Below are 19,245 nucleotides of genomic sequence, written 5' to 3' on the forward strand. Positions count from 1 at the left end.
GAACGTGTCACGTGAGTACAAACTCAAAAAAATATGGGCCTTAGAAAAAAAAAGTTTCAGAAAATATTACACAGAATAAAGTGAGTGTTATAAAAAAGTTTTCAAGGTAAAGAAGATGCCATCGCATGTGTTCGCAAATGCGTTCGCAAATGCGTTCGCAAATGCGTTCGCAAATGTCTTCGCAAATGCCTTCGCAAATGCCTTCGCAAATGCCTTCGCAAATGCCTTCGCAAATGCCTTCGCAAATGCCTTCGCAAATGCCTTCGCAAATGCCTTCGCAATTATATATTTATGTTTATCAGCCATCTGGTTTCCATAACACAAGCAAAAGCTTAGTATGGGATCAGATCGTGCCGTGTATGAAAATTGTCCCGAAATATCTATTTATTTTTATTTATTTCCAGTATCTTTGACATTCCATTGAAAATTACAGGTGTAATTTACATCTGAAAATGTGTAGTGTTATTTTTTACTTGAACTAAAGTTAGTTCATACATTATTATAATTAAAATCAGTAAGACCAGCCGGAAAGCAAGTAATTGTTTTGTTCTCCTTGTCTTGAACAACATATTACAGTAATGTTGTTCTAATGTACACATTGTAGTTAATAATTATTTATGAATAATGAAATATCTCTTTAATTGAATGATACTAATTAATTCTAGCTATCATAATCAACAATCGAACAAAAACCAAAGTTTAAGTAAATAAAAGTATTACAAAAACAACCCTAAAATAGTTTATAAATCCAAAACTACTCAGACATTTCGGAACTGTTGCTAATAAATACGCATTACGCAATGAAGCCGAAATTTACATATCAGCTAAGCTGTTATTAGAACTAGTGACCCATTAAATAGGATTTTAGTGAGTTCAAAGCTAAATGAATTGCTTTTCAGCATTAACATAATAGATTATAGATAAGGATTAAACTCAAGATTAATTTGAATACTCTTGCTATCAATTATACTAGAGATGAGTCGGCACGCACGAGTAGCCTAATTAATGGGATTCACTTCTCCCAAATATGTTTACTGTGGTTAACATTATTCTTGGTTGGTTTACATTACAACATTAATTACTACATAAGTAGAACAAAGCGATATTGAGTATTGAGTTTAATTTTAGAGGAGACTTACATGAAATATGTGTCGGGTCTGGCAGTACATAGCATGCAGATTACCTGTGTCCATAAAGAAAATCAATCAGTGAAACAGATGTATAATGTATTTGCCGCATGCACTACAAACGGACAGAAAACTTCACTTATTTTCTACCAAATCAACGTTGCGAGACATTCACATATTCAATGTAGTGTAAAAATATGTAATGTGTAAGAATATTTTATAAAGATACCGTATCAAAGTAAAAAAATCCACACTTTCTGCTTTTTCGTAAACGTTTCTAATATAGAGAATATTTTAGTAATATTTTGCCTAGCAACGGGTCCTTGATGTGAACATCTTAGAAGACCTAAAGGCCAACGTCCTTAAGCCTCTCCCTATCCATCGTTCATTGGCCATTTTATCTTGGGCTTACTTCCTTTCTTCGTGATATGATCTCTAATAGATATTCCTGAATAAGGCCTTTATTAAAGTTCCTTCCGAGAACCAAATATTTTGTGAAACAATATGAAACACAAAATTCAATGACTCATATTTCCTCGCTACGAAAATAACTAAAATAGCTGATATATAATAATAATTACGTTTATTTCGATACTTACACAATTTTAACAATCGTTTTGATTTCATTGAAATAAACAGTAATGTTTATTATCAATGGTGAGATATCTTATTGGAGACGATCATTATATGGAAAAGTTAAGAGAAAAATTTGATAAAGTAGGTAAATATAGGTAGGTATACCTGTAATTTTGCCTATCCGATCCTTCTAAATGAGAAATACTTCCCCTGAAAGTTTAGTTATAAGCGAACTTATTATGTAAAATTAATTTTGCTTACAGCACGGTGATCTTCGCAATGGAAGGGATCGGCGTAGTAATGCCTGTGGAGAATGAAATGGCCAAACCTCAGCAGTTCCTGGGTTGTCCTGGAGTACTGAATGTGGCTATGACAATTGTGATATCTCTGTATGGTATAGTGGGCTTCTTTGGATATATGAAGTTTGGAGATGACGTCCGTGGTAGTGTCACGTTGAATCTACCGCAAGATGAAATGTAAGTTTAATATTATTAGTTTAATTTATGTAGTGATTCGCCATGTTACTACAGAGATTCGGTCAGAACCTGAAATTAAAATATCAAAGTAATGTCTAATTCGTAGAATCTTTTAAGCTTCTTATCTAATGGCACTTTTTTGTGCGGATTATAATATGAATCTGTTAATTAAGTTGGATCTTTTAATTAATTATTTAAAATGTTATATTATGGTAATCTTTCTCATTATCATGTAACATTTTGCGTTATTTAATTTTGTGTCGAATGTTAATTTCTGCGACGTAGTGAACTATAGATATCTTAAAAATTTACGAATACGTTAACTATATTATTTCAATTTTTTTCAGACTCGCCCAAAGCGCAAAGATCCTCATGGCATTGGCAATTCTCTTCACATACAGCCTTCAATTTTACGTTCCTATGGAAATGATATGGAGACAATTGCAAGACAAGATTGCTGTCAAATACCACAACTTCACCCAAATTAGTATACGAACTGGATGTGTTATAGGATCTGGTAAGTTTTTAGTCAACATCAATATTATTTACATTTTTTTTTACAATTTGTGCGTGTATTAATAATTATATTAGGGCTCTATTTCGTGAAAATATATTTAACCTTCCAGCGGTCGCGCGCGGTCTCTGAGTCCGCAACGAACTTATTTTAGTCAATATACTGAAACTGTAAACAATAGACGCTTGCGCTTCCGTGATACCTTCGAGGGGGTGAGGTAGCACCTCTCAGTAGCCCTGTGACATTCCTTGCATGTACATGTGCTTTCTTATTTGTGTTTGCGGTCTCAGATTCCGCGCGCGACCGATTGTGTTCGAGAAAAATCCAGTGCAATTAAACCGAAGCCGAGGTAAATATTTTATGTTTTTTGTATCTTATTATTACTTTTTATGCTTTAGACTATAATAATATAAAAGTATAGTTTTAAAAATGTATTTTTGTTGTAGACAATGAATTACGAAGACTTAGAATGTCGAATATCTCGCATGTTAGAGGAGGTGGAATCAGAAGATGAGGTCTTCGATGACGTTTCGGACCAAGAAGACGACCCAATAGAAATTTCACCAGCACAGGATGAGTGTGTTCAATCAGACGCTGAGCTTAGTGAAAAAGAACCGCAAAACAATGTATATTTGTTTCAAATGTGGAAAACACATGTTGCCTAGAACATGTGATTGTTATATGCCGAGAATTTTCATTTCCAGTAGATATTATGGACACTAATGACGAATAGTTTATTATAGTTATTCTAAACAAAAATTAGTAGTTTTTAGGTATGTTTTCTTTATTTCATTTTATTATAATTTAGATTATTCTAGAACTTTACGTAAAATGATCTCAAAAATAGGTGTCATTTTAGCGTTCCTATTACACAGTGTCAATTGATGATGAATGTGATTTATTTCTAAGATAATTATAGTCAAGTTTATAATTGTGAATTGTAAAAAAGAAAATTTCATTTTGTTTTGTTTAATGTTGATTTATAACGGTGATTTCCACCCAGAGTCAAAAATTTTGAGTTTTTATAGACCTTTGTTCTATTAAGTACAAATAAAAGAAGTAATGAGTAATTAAGTTGTTTTTATTTTATTTCATATGTTTAAGACCTCTTTTTAATCATGTGTTATACAAGAAGTCGAAATATTCATTTGTTTTCCCAAACGAGACACTTAAATTTGCGGAATCACAGACCGCGCGCGACTGCTTGTGTTCGGCGCAAGGGTGCGACCGCTGAAAGGTTAATAAAATAGCTATAAAGTTAACTGTAACATCCGGTCTGAGAAGTTTTATTATATTAAAATACAGATATCTAAACCGGTATATTGTTTGTTTTGTCTATTAAAATCATTAGCTTACGACAAATTTCCATTCTGTTCTATGCTATTGCAATTTTAACATAACTAAATTATACCAACAGTTGCGTTAGCCGCCGCGTTCCCCGACCTGGAGCTGTTCATCAACCTCTGCGGCGCTATCTTCCTCTCCAGCCTCGGCCTCCTCACCCCCGCCATCGTCGACACCGTGCACAACTGGGACAGAGGCTTGGGCATCTTCAAGTGGAAACTGTTTAAGAATATCTTCATCACCATGATTTCCATGGTCGCTTTATTCGCAGGCTCCTATTCGTCTATCAGCGGAATGATTAGGAAGTTTAATGCACCAATGTTGGAAATGAATGCTACTAGTGTGTTAAATGATACGATGGCGCTATGATACTTTAAGTTAAGGATAGAATTAGTTCTGTATATAATTTTGACGCTGGTAAAAGCCAGGTTGTAAGTGATGACAAATTAAATAGGTTGTGTTATTTTTGACGTGCAGTTGCATGTACGGTACAGATTGTGGTCTTTGTTATAATATAAATGTTGATGAAAATTGAAAACATTGATTCTGTCCGTTTTAAATATTATGTTATTAATAAAATTAATATGCGGCTGTAAGTATATATATTAATGTGTAATAAGTACAAATAACGAGCTGTTCAATAACTAATATTAAGTATTTTTATTGTATTAACAATATTTTACTGTGTACTAACATACTATTTTACAAGTCTAAACGACTCTAAAATAGTTAATCCGATTTGACGCTGCAAGGCTAGAAGCGTGAACAAATATGTTTTGGCAGCTTTCTTTTAAAATGTTTTCTGACTCTATAGGATTTTCACAGTCGAAATGAAAATAAATTCGATTTATATTTCCTATTATCTATGTAACGTATTATTTAAAATGCTATTTCATGACGTAAATATTTAAAATTACTTTTTTCTTCTTCTTTATGATTTATGTTTTAATGAAAATAAAGGCACATACAAATTCGAATTGCATGAAAACAATTCGACGACAATATAGTATTATCACAGTATTACAATTGTGGTATTATCTTCGTAAGTAAATAATTAAACATTTTCAAATAAATCAAAAGTTAAAGAAACAGATTTTAAAATTGTGAGAAAGAAGAAGGCTAGCCATAGATAACAATTGAAAAATACAAAGACGGTAGAGAGGAATGTAAATGATTATTTCTCGGGAAGTAGGTACATACTTTGCTATAAAATTCCATATAAATATATTAAATAAATAGCTGACCCACGCAACTTCGTCTGGAATGTGTAATAAGGAAGGATAGAGTACAGCAATAGTAAAATCTAGTTCCAGATAAGGATTTTTTTTCACATAATATTATTTTTTTATTATTCGATTTTTTCATTGCCGATAACATCTCCTATTGGTTGTTGCGTTTATATCTCCTATTGGTTGTATTGTATATATTTTCCCGATGAAGTTAATTTATCAAGCATAATAATCACTACATAAGTACATAGTATAAAACAAAGTCGATTTCTCTGTCCCTATGTCCCTATTTATGCTTAAATCTTTAAAACTACGCAACGGATTTTGATGTGTTTTTTTTTAATAGATAGAGTGATTCAAGAGGAAGGTTTTAGTATATTATAATTTATTAGGTTTTACTCTTCACTTTTATAAAACTAGTACTTACAGAATATGATAAAAATTATTTTTTTTACGAATTTTCTCTATCAAAATGATTTTTATTCCGACATTAAGATAAGAATAGATGCTGTGCGGAATTTTCAATATATTGTATATTTCATTTTTTGAAATGTTACCAAATGAGATCAATATTATTAACTGACCACCAAATGATTATAATAAAAATGTCGTACATTTGTGTCCCCCTTGTAGCATAAAACAGTATTTACATTATACTAGCAAGTAGCAAATAAATAAAAAAATATATATATAAAATGCTTAGATATATAATGAAATATCTGCTTAAATATATAATGAAATGCTTAGATCAAATGTATATATTGTGTATATTATAATTTCTTGAAATATAAAAACCTTTTAAATATTTTTACTTCATGCAAATTCGCGATGAATATTGTACTCTACCTTTAACAAATATTTATCGTTTCTCTTGTAATACTGTCGATGTTCAATTCCAATGTATGGAATTTCGATATATTTCTGACTCGTTCATGAAATCAAGAGCTCTTACAATTTCATTCATGTATTCAATAAATAAAATAAAATGGGAGCAGTTCAACGTATAAATTACGAAAGAATTGAAGTAAATAACTATTAATTATCATGGTAATTTGCTAAATGCGTGCCTTTCTTTTAGCTTAAATGTAAGACTTCTGAATACTAAAGTCGATCTACATTCTACAATATACTATGTTTCTCCTATTCCTAATACTTTACAAGTTAAATAAAACCTTATGCTAGTAGATGTAAAGCTTAAAGTTTATTGCTACTTATAGAGGAAAGTATTAAAACCTTATTGGTGAATTTACTGAGTTTTCAATAGGTACATTCCCAATTTTATATTAATTGTATAACAAAGTTAAGCTAGAATTAAATTAGTTAAGATTCTGCCATATTTATAAGCGATACAATCTCCGTCCATTTTGTCAGCATGTATGTTACAGGTTAACTACGGAATTGTTTAGAATGTGATATTTAATATAGTAATAGTTGTAGTTGTAATATGTGTATAAAATAAAGATAACATGTTTTATAAAAAAATTCAAATGGTTTTATTTTTTTACGGGCCCTTGAAATGGTGACCTTACTGGGTAATTTTATCTTTCTTGGCATTTAATTCTTTTTTTTTTATTCCATTCAAAGATCTTACGATAGTAAATGTTACCATACTGAATTGGCCTATCTTTCAGCTTAGCACACAAAAAAATCAAGCATCTACCGCAATAATTGACGCCACCATGAGTAAAAATCTCATCGTACTCGGCGATAAGTGAAAAATTGAAAAAAAACGTCATAACTCCGAAACTACGAAAAATCGCATAACATACATGGGGGTGATTCGTATAGCCCTCTAGAATCCTAGATCCTCTACCTCCTGGCTTCAGTTCATCCATACTTCATGGGACACCCTGTATATAAACGGTAATGTAATTTTCGCAATATGTAATGATTTCCTTTTTCATATTAGATCAATAAGCTTCGGTTGAATTCTCCATATTGCGTTATCACGTTCGCATATAAATCCTAATAATTTTACTGTAAATAATACAAATGTGACATTTTTACAACGCAATTCATTACGCCTATGCAAATTTAATAGCGACGAATGAATACTTAAAAATCTGCCTTTTCCATATCACAGGAGAAAATAATGTCCTGCTAATGTTACGAATACCAAGCTTTAAGTGCAATTTTAGCCTTGCATTAATGGAAATATGTCTCATTTTTTTACCGAAAATTTAGTAAAAATGATAAAATCTTTAGAACCAATTCAATTCTTCAACGTAATATATCTATATTATTTTATTATTTCAAAAGGATATCTTTTAGTTAAATACAATAAACGTGCTTGCACTGATTTTGATGAAATACAGAAAATAACGAGAAATTTGTAAATTAAATAAACTAGATACCTAGTCTACTTACCTACTTCAAAAATGAAGTTAAATGGGGCTTAGTGTATCAGAACCCTTATGTTCTCTAGTTTCCCTGATAACGAACACTAGAAGCGAAGCCCGAGCATAAAGCTAGTTATTTAAATTATTCTACACTATACAAAACTACAATGTCAGATAAAAGTCAACTAAACGTCGCGTTTAAGCAAGTAGTAATTTAATAATCCTATAAAATAAATCTCAATCCAATTTAAATGTTAATGAGAATAGTTACGAGTACGTTTATTCTCATCAAATATAATAATCCGTAAGTTTTACTGTTTGCAATTAAAATAGTTATTTCTCGGGACTAATAGAGATAGCAAGTACAAACTCTATAATAATACCTACTTCGGTTAAGGGAAAATAAAATCGTAATAATTATAATTACGTTTTCCAATTTTATGGAAGAGATTTTGTAACAAACCTAATTATTATTTTGTTATTAAGTACTTACCTATCTACTTTATTGTTAAGACTCTCATTTAAATTACTTCAATCAATGCTATTTGTTCAATTTGAAAATCTTAGTACATATTATTATAATTATGGTAGGTAGTTATTAAATTGAATATACATATTTTTCTTCGTATTATTTATATTCTTATCACTTATCTCCAATTCATAAAATATCTTTATAATAAATAACCTTACAAAATTTCGCCAGAATATGTTCATGGTCCGAGAGCCACGTGCATTTTTGGTTCATTGTTTGTTCCTGAGTGAAATTTCGTAAACGCATCAGGGAAATTGGTCATGAAAATCTATCATGGGCTCCCGACCTATAAGTTCTTTAACTGTGAAAGCATAATCAAACAAACAGAGGTACTTTTGCATTTGTAATATTAGTATGGATAACTTGTTAATTAACTCAGTAAAAGTTTTAATATTGTAACGGTACCTTTTATGCCCAGTAAAGTTTATGTGAATTACAAATACAAACATTCGCTTTATTTTTATTTGCAACCCAAAAGCTTTATTGCACTAACGGTATTTATTTTGAAAGGATTTTTTCCTTGTTATTTCAAGTGAAGTGGTAAAAGGTGTTAAAATTGGCGAAGTTTGTATCGCATTGTGAATTCTCTTCATTCACAGAGATTAGACGCTTAGGTACTTATATGAGTAAAAAAAACAAACTATGTATGTATAATGTTTTTTTTTTTTTTTTTTTTTTTTTTGATGTCACATCTGCAATCAGTCAGAAAAACTATAAGCAGGTCGGTTGAAATGTGTGGACGATTGGGCGAAGCTAAGGCCAGTGCCTTAGTTCGTCTTAATTAGGGAGCACGTCAGCTCTCTTCAGTCTTTGTATAGCTTTAGGCTGTAGGAGTATGTGTGATAGTGGGTTTGGATGGGATGTCAAACGATCTTTGTATTTAGTTGTAAAGCGATTTGCTTCTTCTGTAATTGTAGGCATTTCCAGATATTCATGGATTTCTGTATTGCGGGCGTACCATGGAGCAGCAGATATCACTCTGAGAATGTTATTCTGTGTTCTTTGTAGGCAGTTTATATTTGATTTGCTGGCTGATGACCACAACTGGATTCCATAAGTCCAAATCGGTTTAATTACAGAGCAGTAGACTCTTAGTTTATTGCTCAGGGATAGACTTGATTGCCTCCCAAGAAGCCAAAGTAAGTTTCTGAATCTGAAATTCACTTCATTTCGCTTATTTTTAATATGTTCTTTCCATGTCATCCTTCTGTCCAGATAGAAACCCAGGTATTTGACACAGGTTGATTGTGGTAGGGTGTTGTTACCTAATTTGGGTGCTGGGCAGTTTTCACGTCGTAAAGTGAACGTAATGTGGTGAGATTTTGGGACGCTAGCTTTTATACGCCACTTGTTTAACCACTCCTTAGTGTGGTCAAGTTGAACTTGCAGCAAATTACTTGCCTCCACTGGATTGGTGTTGCACGCCAGAAACGCTGCATCATCAGCATACGTCGCTATTGTAACATTTGGTAGCTGAGGAAGATCGCAGGTAAATATATTATATAAAGTAGGACCAAGAACCGAGCCTTGGGGTACTCCGGCATGGCAGCTGTGTAAAGCAGATCTTGCGTCTCCTTGTTTCACGCGAAACATTCTCTCTCTAAGGTATGAGGCCAGTAAGGTATAGAAAGAATGTGGAAGATGTTTTTTAATCTTGTACAGTAATCCTTTATGCCATACACGATCAAATGCTTGTTGGATGTCTAGAAAAACAGCCGAACAGTATTCTTTTTTCTCCAGACAGTGTCTCACAGTGTGGTAGACTCTGTGTACTTGTTCTATAGTAGAGTGTCGCGTACGAAAGCCAAACTGGTGATCAGGAATGACTTGGTCAGAATCGATGAATGAACGTAGCCGGGTAAGAGTAATCCTTTCCCACAATTTACTCAGAATCGGAGTTAGGCTAATAGGACGGTGAGATGAGGCGTCGTTGACTGGCTTTCCTGATTTGTGTATCATAACTACTTCAGATATTTTCCAGATGGTAGGTACATAAGATGTTCTGAAGATTGCATTAAAAAGGGAAGTTAAAAACACGATGCACTTTCTAGGAAGCTCTTTGATAACCTTTGGAGTAATCAGGTCGAACCCAGGAGCCTTTTTTGGGTCTAGTTCGGCTATCTCTTTCAATAATTCCCGTGGAGAAGTAGGTCTTATTGGTAAAGAAAGTTGCAGATCTTGATTTAAAAAACTATCTATTTCAGGGTCTTCAGGGGTTTCCGCTTCATTCGGCTTGAACACTTCAGCAAGATAACGGGCAAATGTCTCTGCCTTTTCTGCTTCTGTACGAGCCCACGTGTTCCCGTTCCGAATTGGTGGAGAACACTGTTGGGGTTGTGGTAATATTTTGGTGGCCTTCCAAAGGGAATGTATTCCAAGAGCACTAGGAGACATTTTTTCTAATCTTTGTTTGACGGAATCGTTTGTAGTTACACTAAGAAGATTTTTAAGATCTTTAATTGCTTTATTGAAGCGCTTTTTATCCTCGCTGTTACGAGAAAGCTGCCAAACTCGTCGAAGGCGACGCTTTTCTCTTATTTTATCGCGTAATTCGAGTGGAATCAAAATATCCGTATGTGACTCTTTCAGAGTAGGAGTGCTTATCCACGCTTCCACTTGAATCAGGTTGGTTATATAAAGTGATGCATACTCCACGTCTTCAGCAGTTTTAAGCGGGAGCTTAAGATTAACATTGTCTTCAAGGTGTTTACGGAAGCAGTTCCAGTCTGTTTTTCCATTAGTTAAATACGAGCTCTGGGTGTCTCGGATTAAGGCAGTTGAACCCACAGTCAACACCACTGGTGTGTGATCGGAAGATCCATCTAGGCTTGACTCGGTATAGGTATTCTGTTGACATATACCTTTTGTTATGAAGAAGTCTAGAAGATCGGGTGTTTTATTTGTGTCTGTGGGCCAATATGTAGGTTCTCCTGTAGACATAGTAAGTAAATGGTTGGCTTCAACACTATTTTTTAATTCCCTGCCTCTGGGAGTTACCAGTCTCGATCCCCAGTATGAGTGCTTTGCGTTCCAGTCACCGCCAGCTATGAAACGTGCTCCTAATCCTTTGAAGAATTCAGTAAACAAATTCTCTTTAATGATATGACGGGGTGGACAGTATATCGCTGAGAGGATAAGTGGTCCAGTTTTATCATTTATCTGTATGGTTGTAGCTTGTAGGTAGGTGGTTTCACACGGACCGAGAAGACAATGCTTTATGTTATCTCTAATTACTATTGCAGTCCCAGCATGAGCTCCACCGTCAGGGTGCGAAGTGAAATAAACACAGTATCCCCGAATGCAAATACGCGATCTTGACGTAGTGTGGGATTCTGATATAAGACAGACGTCGAGCTTGTTAGTTCTCATGATAGTCTCAAGTTCATTAGCATTAGGAGCAAGTCCATTGATATTCCACGTGGCAATACGTAAGCAGGTCATTTTGAAAATTTTGAAATGAGTGTGGTTATAAGTCCTACAAGAGAACCTATTTGTTGAATTAAGAGATCCATTTTCTCACTTTGTTTGGCAATTAAATCTTCTAATATGGAATTAGATTGTTGTACGGTTTGAGGTTGTTGAAGAGGGGGCGGTGTACCTTTGACGACATCAGCGTATGTGTTATTCCGGTTATTACTAAACTTATCAGAGTCAACGTGGTTCTGGGCGGTGGGTATACTAGCGAGATTTGTCCTTTCTCTTGTTTTTGCTTGAGAGGAGATTTTGGAGCTAAGCGTAGGGATTTTGTTCCTACGGGCTAAAATTTCTTTATATATTTCACAGCCTTTGTAATTAGCAGGGTGATCACAGGAGCATAAGGCGCACTTAGCTGGAGTTGATCTATCTTTCTTTTTGCATTCGGAGGTTTTATGGCCTTCACCACATTTTACACATCTAAATGGTCTCATACAGTTATTTTTTGAATGACCATATTGTTGACAACGTTGACACTGGACAATAAATTTTGATTTACGATGGTCTTCAATTTTTACTTTTTGCTGGGCAATATATTCAATCTTTTTTACCAGAGGGTTGTTAACACTTGGTTCAATATTGACGAAAAACGTCGTTGTTGGTTTCTTGTCTGGGCCATATCGCGCATTGATAATTTCACCTCTTACTTTATTATTGGTTCCTTCAACAGCTTTAGCAATAGCTTCAAGCGGAGTGAGATGATGCAAATTCTTAATGACAAAACGATAACATTTTGCGTCTTTAGGAGTAAAAGTGTGTCCTATGAGGCCATTATCTCTGAGAAGCTTAATAATTTTCTTGTAGTCGTCTGAAGTCTTAATAAGCACGTGAAGAATATTTTTGCTTATTAATTTCAGTTTATATTCTTCTTTATGGCTAACTGTTTCAATGAGTTTAGTTAATTCGTTAATATCTTCTATGCCACTCAAAACTATAGGAGGCGGTTTGCTAGGCTTAAGGATTTTTGTAACAGTAATGTCCTCTTTTGGATCGAGTGGTAGGTTACCAAACCGGTTCTTAGTTACAGTTGTAGCTTTCTGTGGAGGAGATTCACTCATTTTTCTCTTCTTATTGCTACGAGGCAAAGGCACACGTTGCCATGGTGGCGGAGCAGGGTATTGCGAGACAGATTCATTTGTAGTAATTTCATCAGATAAACATGATTGTTGAGCTTCAACTGTTATAGTTGTGGTTTTAGTCGACTGTCCCCTATTTAGTTCAGTAAGGGATGAGGAGCGTTGTCTGCTAAAATAGCATGGGTTGAGTGCTTGTTGCTTAAGTATTTTGTGTTGTGGTTGTGTTAGTTTTTCAGGGTTAGTGCTCATTTTTGTTCCCACGAGTAGGGTCGATAAATTAGGTCGCTCACAGGGTAACGCCCATTCCTGTGAGAAGGCACTCTACAACGATGTGAGCCAGGTCCATCGAGGTTTGCGTTAGCGACTGTAAACCCACAGCCATCCATCCTTTCAGCACGGTCACACCTTAGGATTGGGGTATTTTTTTTTATAAGAGGTTGTCATCCTCGCGACACAGGCAGTCAAGCCAAGGTCCCCGTTCTAGCGAAACATGACCACTAGTTTACGGGCGTGAAGGTCATTTCCTACCTCCAGCATTGCAAGCTGTTAAGCTCGAGTAGGTTAGTTGACCGCCGCCTACGACTCGGCGTTAATTGCATGTATGTATAATGTATATGTTTATTCATATTATTCACAAGTAATCCGCCAGAATACATAGACTATTCCATTCCTGGAGTAGAAAGAAATTTGAACTCCCTCTTCTTCAACTAAGTCTGCATAAAAAACAATGATAGTATAATCGTTATTTTTACCTACTTGAAATGATGATGAATGAAACATATGGAATATTTAATCTTCGGAAACAAAGATAAATCATTAAACATTCATCCATCAACCATACTTACGGACTTACCTATGCATCGCCATGTTATACAAGTGATAACTGCGTTAAAAACAACCGACTTCAAACTTGCACTTGCAAAATTCACAAATACCTACAGACAAAAATGCTCATAAAATAAAAACTACTGGGCCTATCCGAATAAAATTTTTATGGGACCAATTCGACACCATCCCGCATCGAACAAAAAAAGAATCACGTAAATCGGTTCAGAAACCTCGGAGTAATCGGTGTACATACATAAAAAAAAAAAATATATATATACCGGCCGAATTGATAACCTCCTCCTTTTTTTTGAAGTCGGTTAAAAACAGGGACGTATCTCCATCTAAAAAAACCCAAGGATACAAGATAATAATGATAACTGATTTATAAATAAAACTGATACCGATAAATTATATTGATAGTCTAATATTAAATTTACTTCAAGGATCAATCATAAAGAAAATTATGAACCATTTACAAAATATCCTTGACCGATACTTCATAACAAAATTGATTTCCTTGTTTGATTAATGTATTTTGATGAATTGAAGGGAAATTATTTTCCATCGATTGATAGGAAAAACCATGGAAATGGTTATGTGACGTCACCTTGGAACGTTTGTAATTAGATGAATGGTGGATGAATTGATATTCTATGACAAGTTCTTGTTGACTATAAACAATTTCAATTCATCAAACAACTGTTTACAAATGCTAAAATATACAAACAAAATAAGTACCTACCGCTTTATTTTAAAGTCCAATTGAATGGAAGAGATATCCTCATCATAAGACCATATTTTATTTGTGTCTATTTCTATTCGGTCGATCTGATTAATTATTCGATTGATCGAATTATAAGTCCACGTAGTAATAAAATACGAAACTGTTTCTTAGAAATTTTGTCAAAAAATAGCTCATCACTACATACTATAAAACAAAGTCACTTTCTCTGTCCCTATATGTCCATTTGTAGGCTTAAATCTTTCAAACTACGCAACGGATAAGGATGCGATTTTTTTTATAGATAGAATGATTCAAGAGGAAGGTTTTAGTATATAATTTATTACGTTTAAGTCAAAGCGGGCGAAGCCGCGGGCGTTAAGCTACTAATATAATATTTTGATACCGAAAGTTCAACAGTAAGTAATGCTAAGTATCATAAAAGAAAATTATGTAATAATATTTATTACACTCATCATTTCATGTAGCTAGCTGTTGAAATACATTTAAAATTTAAATTAATCTATAAGTAGTTGGAGAAAATGACTTCGACTTAATTAACTTAAACCGTATATTTGTGTGTATTATAATAAAGTATCAACGCAATATATTGATTTGAAGGCTAAGGGAAAGGGTACAATTGTATGGTTTGTTTCATTATTGTATAGAGTTAAATTGCTTATTAATTTTGGCCTTTTGGGTATGGAAAAATACTTATCGTTACTGTTCGATCAAGGTGACGGTTTTTTAATCAACTATGAAACGTGTTTTTTCTATATTTATAAACCGACGTCTTCTAATAATAGATATATAAGTACCTTAAAGTCAAGTAGCTAACTGAATACATATGTAGCAAAGTTTTAATATTTTTGTAACAAAATTGTTTTAATATCATTTATAGATGAATGTAATTCGAAGTTGATGAATTTGCTATCTGTGTCAAATTTGCAAAGGTGCTTAACCTGATAGACCGAAATCTATTTTTATTAAAGTTAAAACATTAAATTTTATTATATTGCAAATCTAGTTGGTAAGCCTTTTTGAAATAAATAAATAAATAAATAAATCGCTTACACCAGCGACCCTCCAGCCAGGTTGCCCACTTTGGCATAAATAAAGAAAAACCAACCGCAAATCTTAGTTAGATCATAAATCGTAAAGCACATCACACTCACCTTTTGTCACACATTTCTACGAATTATTTCCCACAAGATAACATTTATTCCCTCGGCCTCGATTCCCATACCCAAGGCAGATTAATTGTAAGAAGATTAACGCAATTTCCATCATTTTATATGGGGTGGGATGATAGAACCTTTAGTCCTAATAATTTATTAGCCTCATTTTATTACGCGCGACCTCCTGGGTAGAATTTTTATAGTATGCAGAAAGTCGTGATAGGTAAAGTAGGTATTTATAATTTACGAATGGCTGAATACATTTCAATGAGTTTCTTGTGTCTGTATCCTGGATTAGGATAATATTATGTCATTGTGAAATTTATGAAGAACTTACAAAAATTAGTTTTTACGGTTGAGCCAGAGCGAGCAGATTTTTAATATGAGATCAAGTAAATTTTTAAATAGCACACGGAAATAAAGGTAGCGAAAATGTAATTCATTATAATTTACTGAATTTGTGCACCATCCATAGTAAATATTATATAAATACTAGCTTTCCGCCCGCGGCTTCGCCCGCTTTGTGCTTGTTGTGGTTTAGGAGTCCATTGAGGACAAACATTGTGACACGAGATTTATATATATTAAGATAAGTTTAATTTTACGCGGAACCTACTCAAGTGAAGGACATTAAAAACGAAACAAAATTCGTATGATAACAGACAGTCATTTACATAATATATTGCATTGTTATGCTCAAAATTACAACATTTAAAAATATACAGCATGTAATACGTTTGTACAATATACGTTACATAAATATTCAAATTGCCAAATTAATTAAAATTTAAAAGAATACGCGAATATAACAAAGAGGAAATATAAGTTTATGAGTTTGTTTATTAGGTTAGGTAGGTACCTACTCGAAACCTTCATAATGGATTTTGAAAATTAGCACATTTATAGTCCTTTGATCCTTTAGCTATACTTTAAGCTGATTAACGAGGCTAGTAGGTAATGTTCATAATATAGATGTTTTATCATCCCTACTAATATTATAAATGCGAAAGTAACTCTATCTGTCTGTCTGTTACGCTTTCCCGCTTAAACTTCTCAACCGATTTTGATGAAATTTGGCACAGACAATCTTTAGACCCTGAGAAAGAACATAGTCTACCTTTTATTGCGGAATATGTACCACGGGGGAAGCCGGGGCGGACCGCTAGTACATTTATAATGCTTTAAATAGTAACAGTGGGATAAGTTTGCTTTTTACCTCTTACCTCTTACCTATCTATCAATTATTATATACCTACACTTACATACTCTAAGTTTGAATCTAATCTCGTTAATTTTCTTTTATTTACTAGCTTTAGGCCAGGGGCTTTCCGCTTTCCCTGCGTAAGCAAAGGAAATTCCCAGGGGAATGAGATGTTTCACCGCGGAAAAAAGTAGCCTGTAACACTCTCTAGCCTCCTAAATATTATAAAACATAAATCATAAAATCGTGATAAATTGAAAGAAGAACAAACAAAAAAAAATACTTTCACATTTATAACATAAAGAAAGAATGAGTTAGGCAATAAAATACTCTAAATACAATTAAATTACCAACAAATCTCAAGACCAATCTACTGCAAATTCGACAATACATTCGCGAACCAATTAAAGCTGAACTAATTATTCTATCCATTATATTGAAGTTCTTAATAGTTTCAGGTCAAGTTATACTGGTTCTCCAGTGATTGTCAACAAAGATGTACGAGCCAATGTTTTGATCAACATAGAGCGGTGCGCACGCGTTGCAGAAAATAACATCGTAAATAATACGTTCGATGAACAATAAATAAATAAATTATATGTGTAAAAGTACAATAGAATTTTTAGTGAAGTGTGTGTAACAGGATTTATTTTTAATTGTAAGTATTTTTCAATTTTCATTAAATCGTGATTAACACCGATTCGTAATATCTGTAAAGTAGGAAAGAATGTAAGCAATTAGTCTATTTTTTAATTGTTTATTGACTATTAGTTAAATTTTATAGGTTAAGTATTTTATTATTTTTTTAAATTTGAAAAATGTACATCATTGCAATTTGAATTAATTTTGTGAAGGCTACGTAAAAACCTTCTATTTAAATAGAGGACTTTTATAGTTTACGAACTACCTAATAAATATTCAGGCATTTTCATAGAATCTGAATACAATATGTAGATTTTGTCTTTTTGAACTATTTACGCTAATAGGTACATTTTTCTAGCCAGACCTAAATTGCGATTTATTTCATACTTAAAATAAATAATAAACAAAGTTATTACTGTAAATTTAATACCCTTGAAATTATTTTTCTACCTACTCAATTTAATCGTAACAAAGAACGAAAAAACGCAAAATTATAAACAATAACTCAAGGATACTCCAAAACATTCCAAAACAATATCTTATAACATATTTTATTAAAACTATTAAAATGCTACCATTTGCTATCTAATAATATGATAATATATCATAAAAGTGCATTATAAAAATTTTAACACAAATATTCATTTATGTAAATTTTATGAATCAAATTTTCAAAATTTTTCTATTGAGGAAGGTGAACGAGATTCACATTAAATTCATCAAACATTATTTTTGATAGATTTTTCTGTTCGTCCTTCTGTTTATCCGAACTTATTTCAAATTTTAATAGGCGATAGAGGAAGTAACAGAACATAATAATTAATAAAGGTTGTTATCCTAAACTAAACTTTTTATCCCGGAATTCCCGTGAGATCAGAATTTACGCGGGAAAATAGTCTTATCAAGTGCATGGATACTGCAAGAATAAAAAAATAGGGGATGTTATAATCTGGAACTTACCTATATAAGTTTTCTTAGGATAATATGGTGAAGGAATGGAATAGAGGAAATCTATCTGAAAATTACACTACGATAGTAAAAATATTTAAGCGTTTAATGTAAATTATATTTGTCAGTCTCAAAAAGAATTGGGAATTATCAAAGAAGTTTACGAAGGGAAATGGAAGGACTAGAGGTCCATTAAATAAAGTGATAAAATTAAATTTAGGATAATAATAATGTAATTATGGTTAAGAATCTCTTAAGTACCATTTAAAATTGTTAATAAATTATTAATGAACTTAAATAAACGGTTAATTAAGGACTCGATCACTTAAATAACTATTAACCGATATCATTTAGAAGTAATAAGATGCAATTTCATTACCGAGCACATTAAAGCCTCCTATATAGGACTAAATCTAATTAGCTTTTACCCACGACATTGCGCGCTCTATGAACAAATAAATAGGTATTTCGACTTCTTCTGTTTCCTATGTAAAAACAGCCCCATGAGGGTTTAGAGCTAATCTATCATGCTGGCCGAGTGCGGTTTGGCAGATGTCACATGTCGTCGAATTTTTTGGTTCTCTGCCATGTCCGTTTCCTTATTTTTTTTTTTGTTTCCACGGGAACGGGAACTATACGGGTTTTCCTTTGAAAACGCGGGCGAAGCCGCGGGCGGAAATCTAGTCAAAAATATGAAGTAGACTTAATGAAATTCTTGGGATAGTGCATTTATGACTAGCCACAAATAAGCATTTTATAGGCTTTAAAACTAGCATATTAAAACTACAACTTAAACTTGAAATAGCTCTAGTATACCATAATATTATTAAATTCCCTTCTCTCCATCAGGATTATCATATTATATTACCTATCGTGTAATCTATACTAATATTATAAAGAAGAGTTTTCTTGTTTGTTTGTTTGAACCCGCTAATCTCGGGAACTACTGAGTCCGATTTGAAAAATTCTTTCGGTGTTAGATAGCCCATTTATAGAGGAAAGTTAAAGGCTATCATCACGCTACGACCAACAGGGGTGGA

The 19,245-nt window shown here is 33.1% G+C and overlaps 2 protein-coding genes across 2 annotated transcripts in view; both read left to right on the forward strand.

Moving 5' to 3' along the window:
* Positions 1 to 6,749, forward strand: part of LOC123691682 (proton-coupled amino acid transporter-like protein CG1139) — a 46,246-nt gene extending 39,497 nt beyond the window's left edge. Inside the window, exons 8-10 of the mRNA XM_045636199.1 lie at positions 1,967 to 2,179; positions 2,527 to 2,696; positions 4,111 to 6,749. Of these exons, the coding sequence (XP_045492155.1) occupies positions 1,967 to 2,179; positions 2,527 to 2,696; positions 4,111 to 4,406 (679 nt within the window). The 3' untranslated portion in view covers positions 4,407 to 6,749. The remainder of the gene's footprint in view (positions 1 to 1,966; positions 2,180 to 2,526; positions 2,697 to 4,110) is intronic.
* Positions 6,750 to 17,105: 10,356 nt separating this feature from the next.
* Positions 17,106 to 19,245, forward strand: part of LOC123691805 (proton-coupled amino acid transporter-like protein CG1139) — a 37,255-nt gene continuing 35,115 nt past the window's right edge. The window contains exon 1 of the mRNA XM_045636366.1: positions 17,106 to 17,273. The gene's annotated coding sequence lies outside the window, so the exon portion shown is untranslated. The remainder of the gene's footprint in view (positions 17,274 to 19,245) is intronic.

This window comes from Colias croceus, chromosome 5 (genome assembly GCF_905220415.1).
Source record: "Colias croceus chromosome 5, ilColCroc2.1".
In the NCBI taxonomy this organism is placed as follows: Eukaryota; Metazoa; Arthropoda; class Insecta; order Lepidoptera; family Pieridae; genus Colias; species Colias croceus.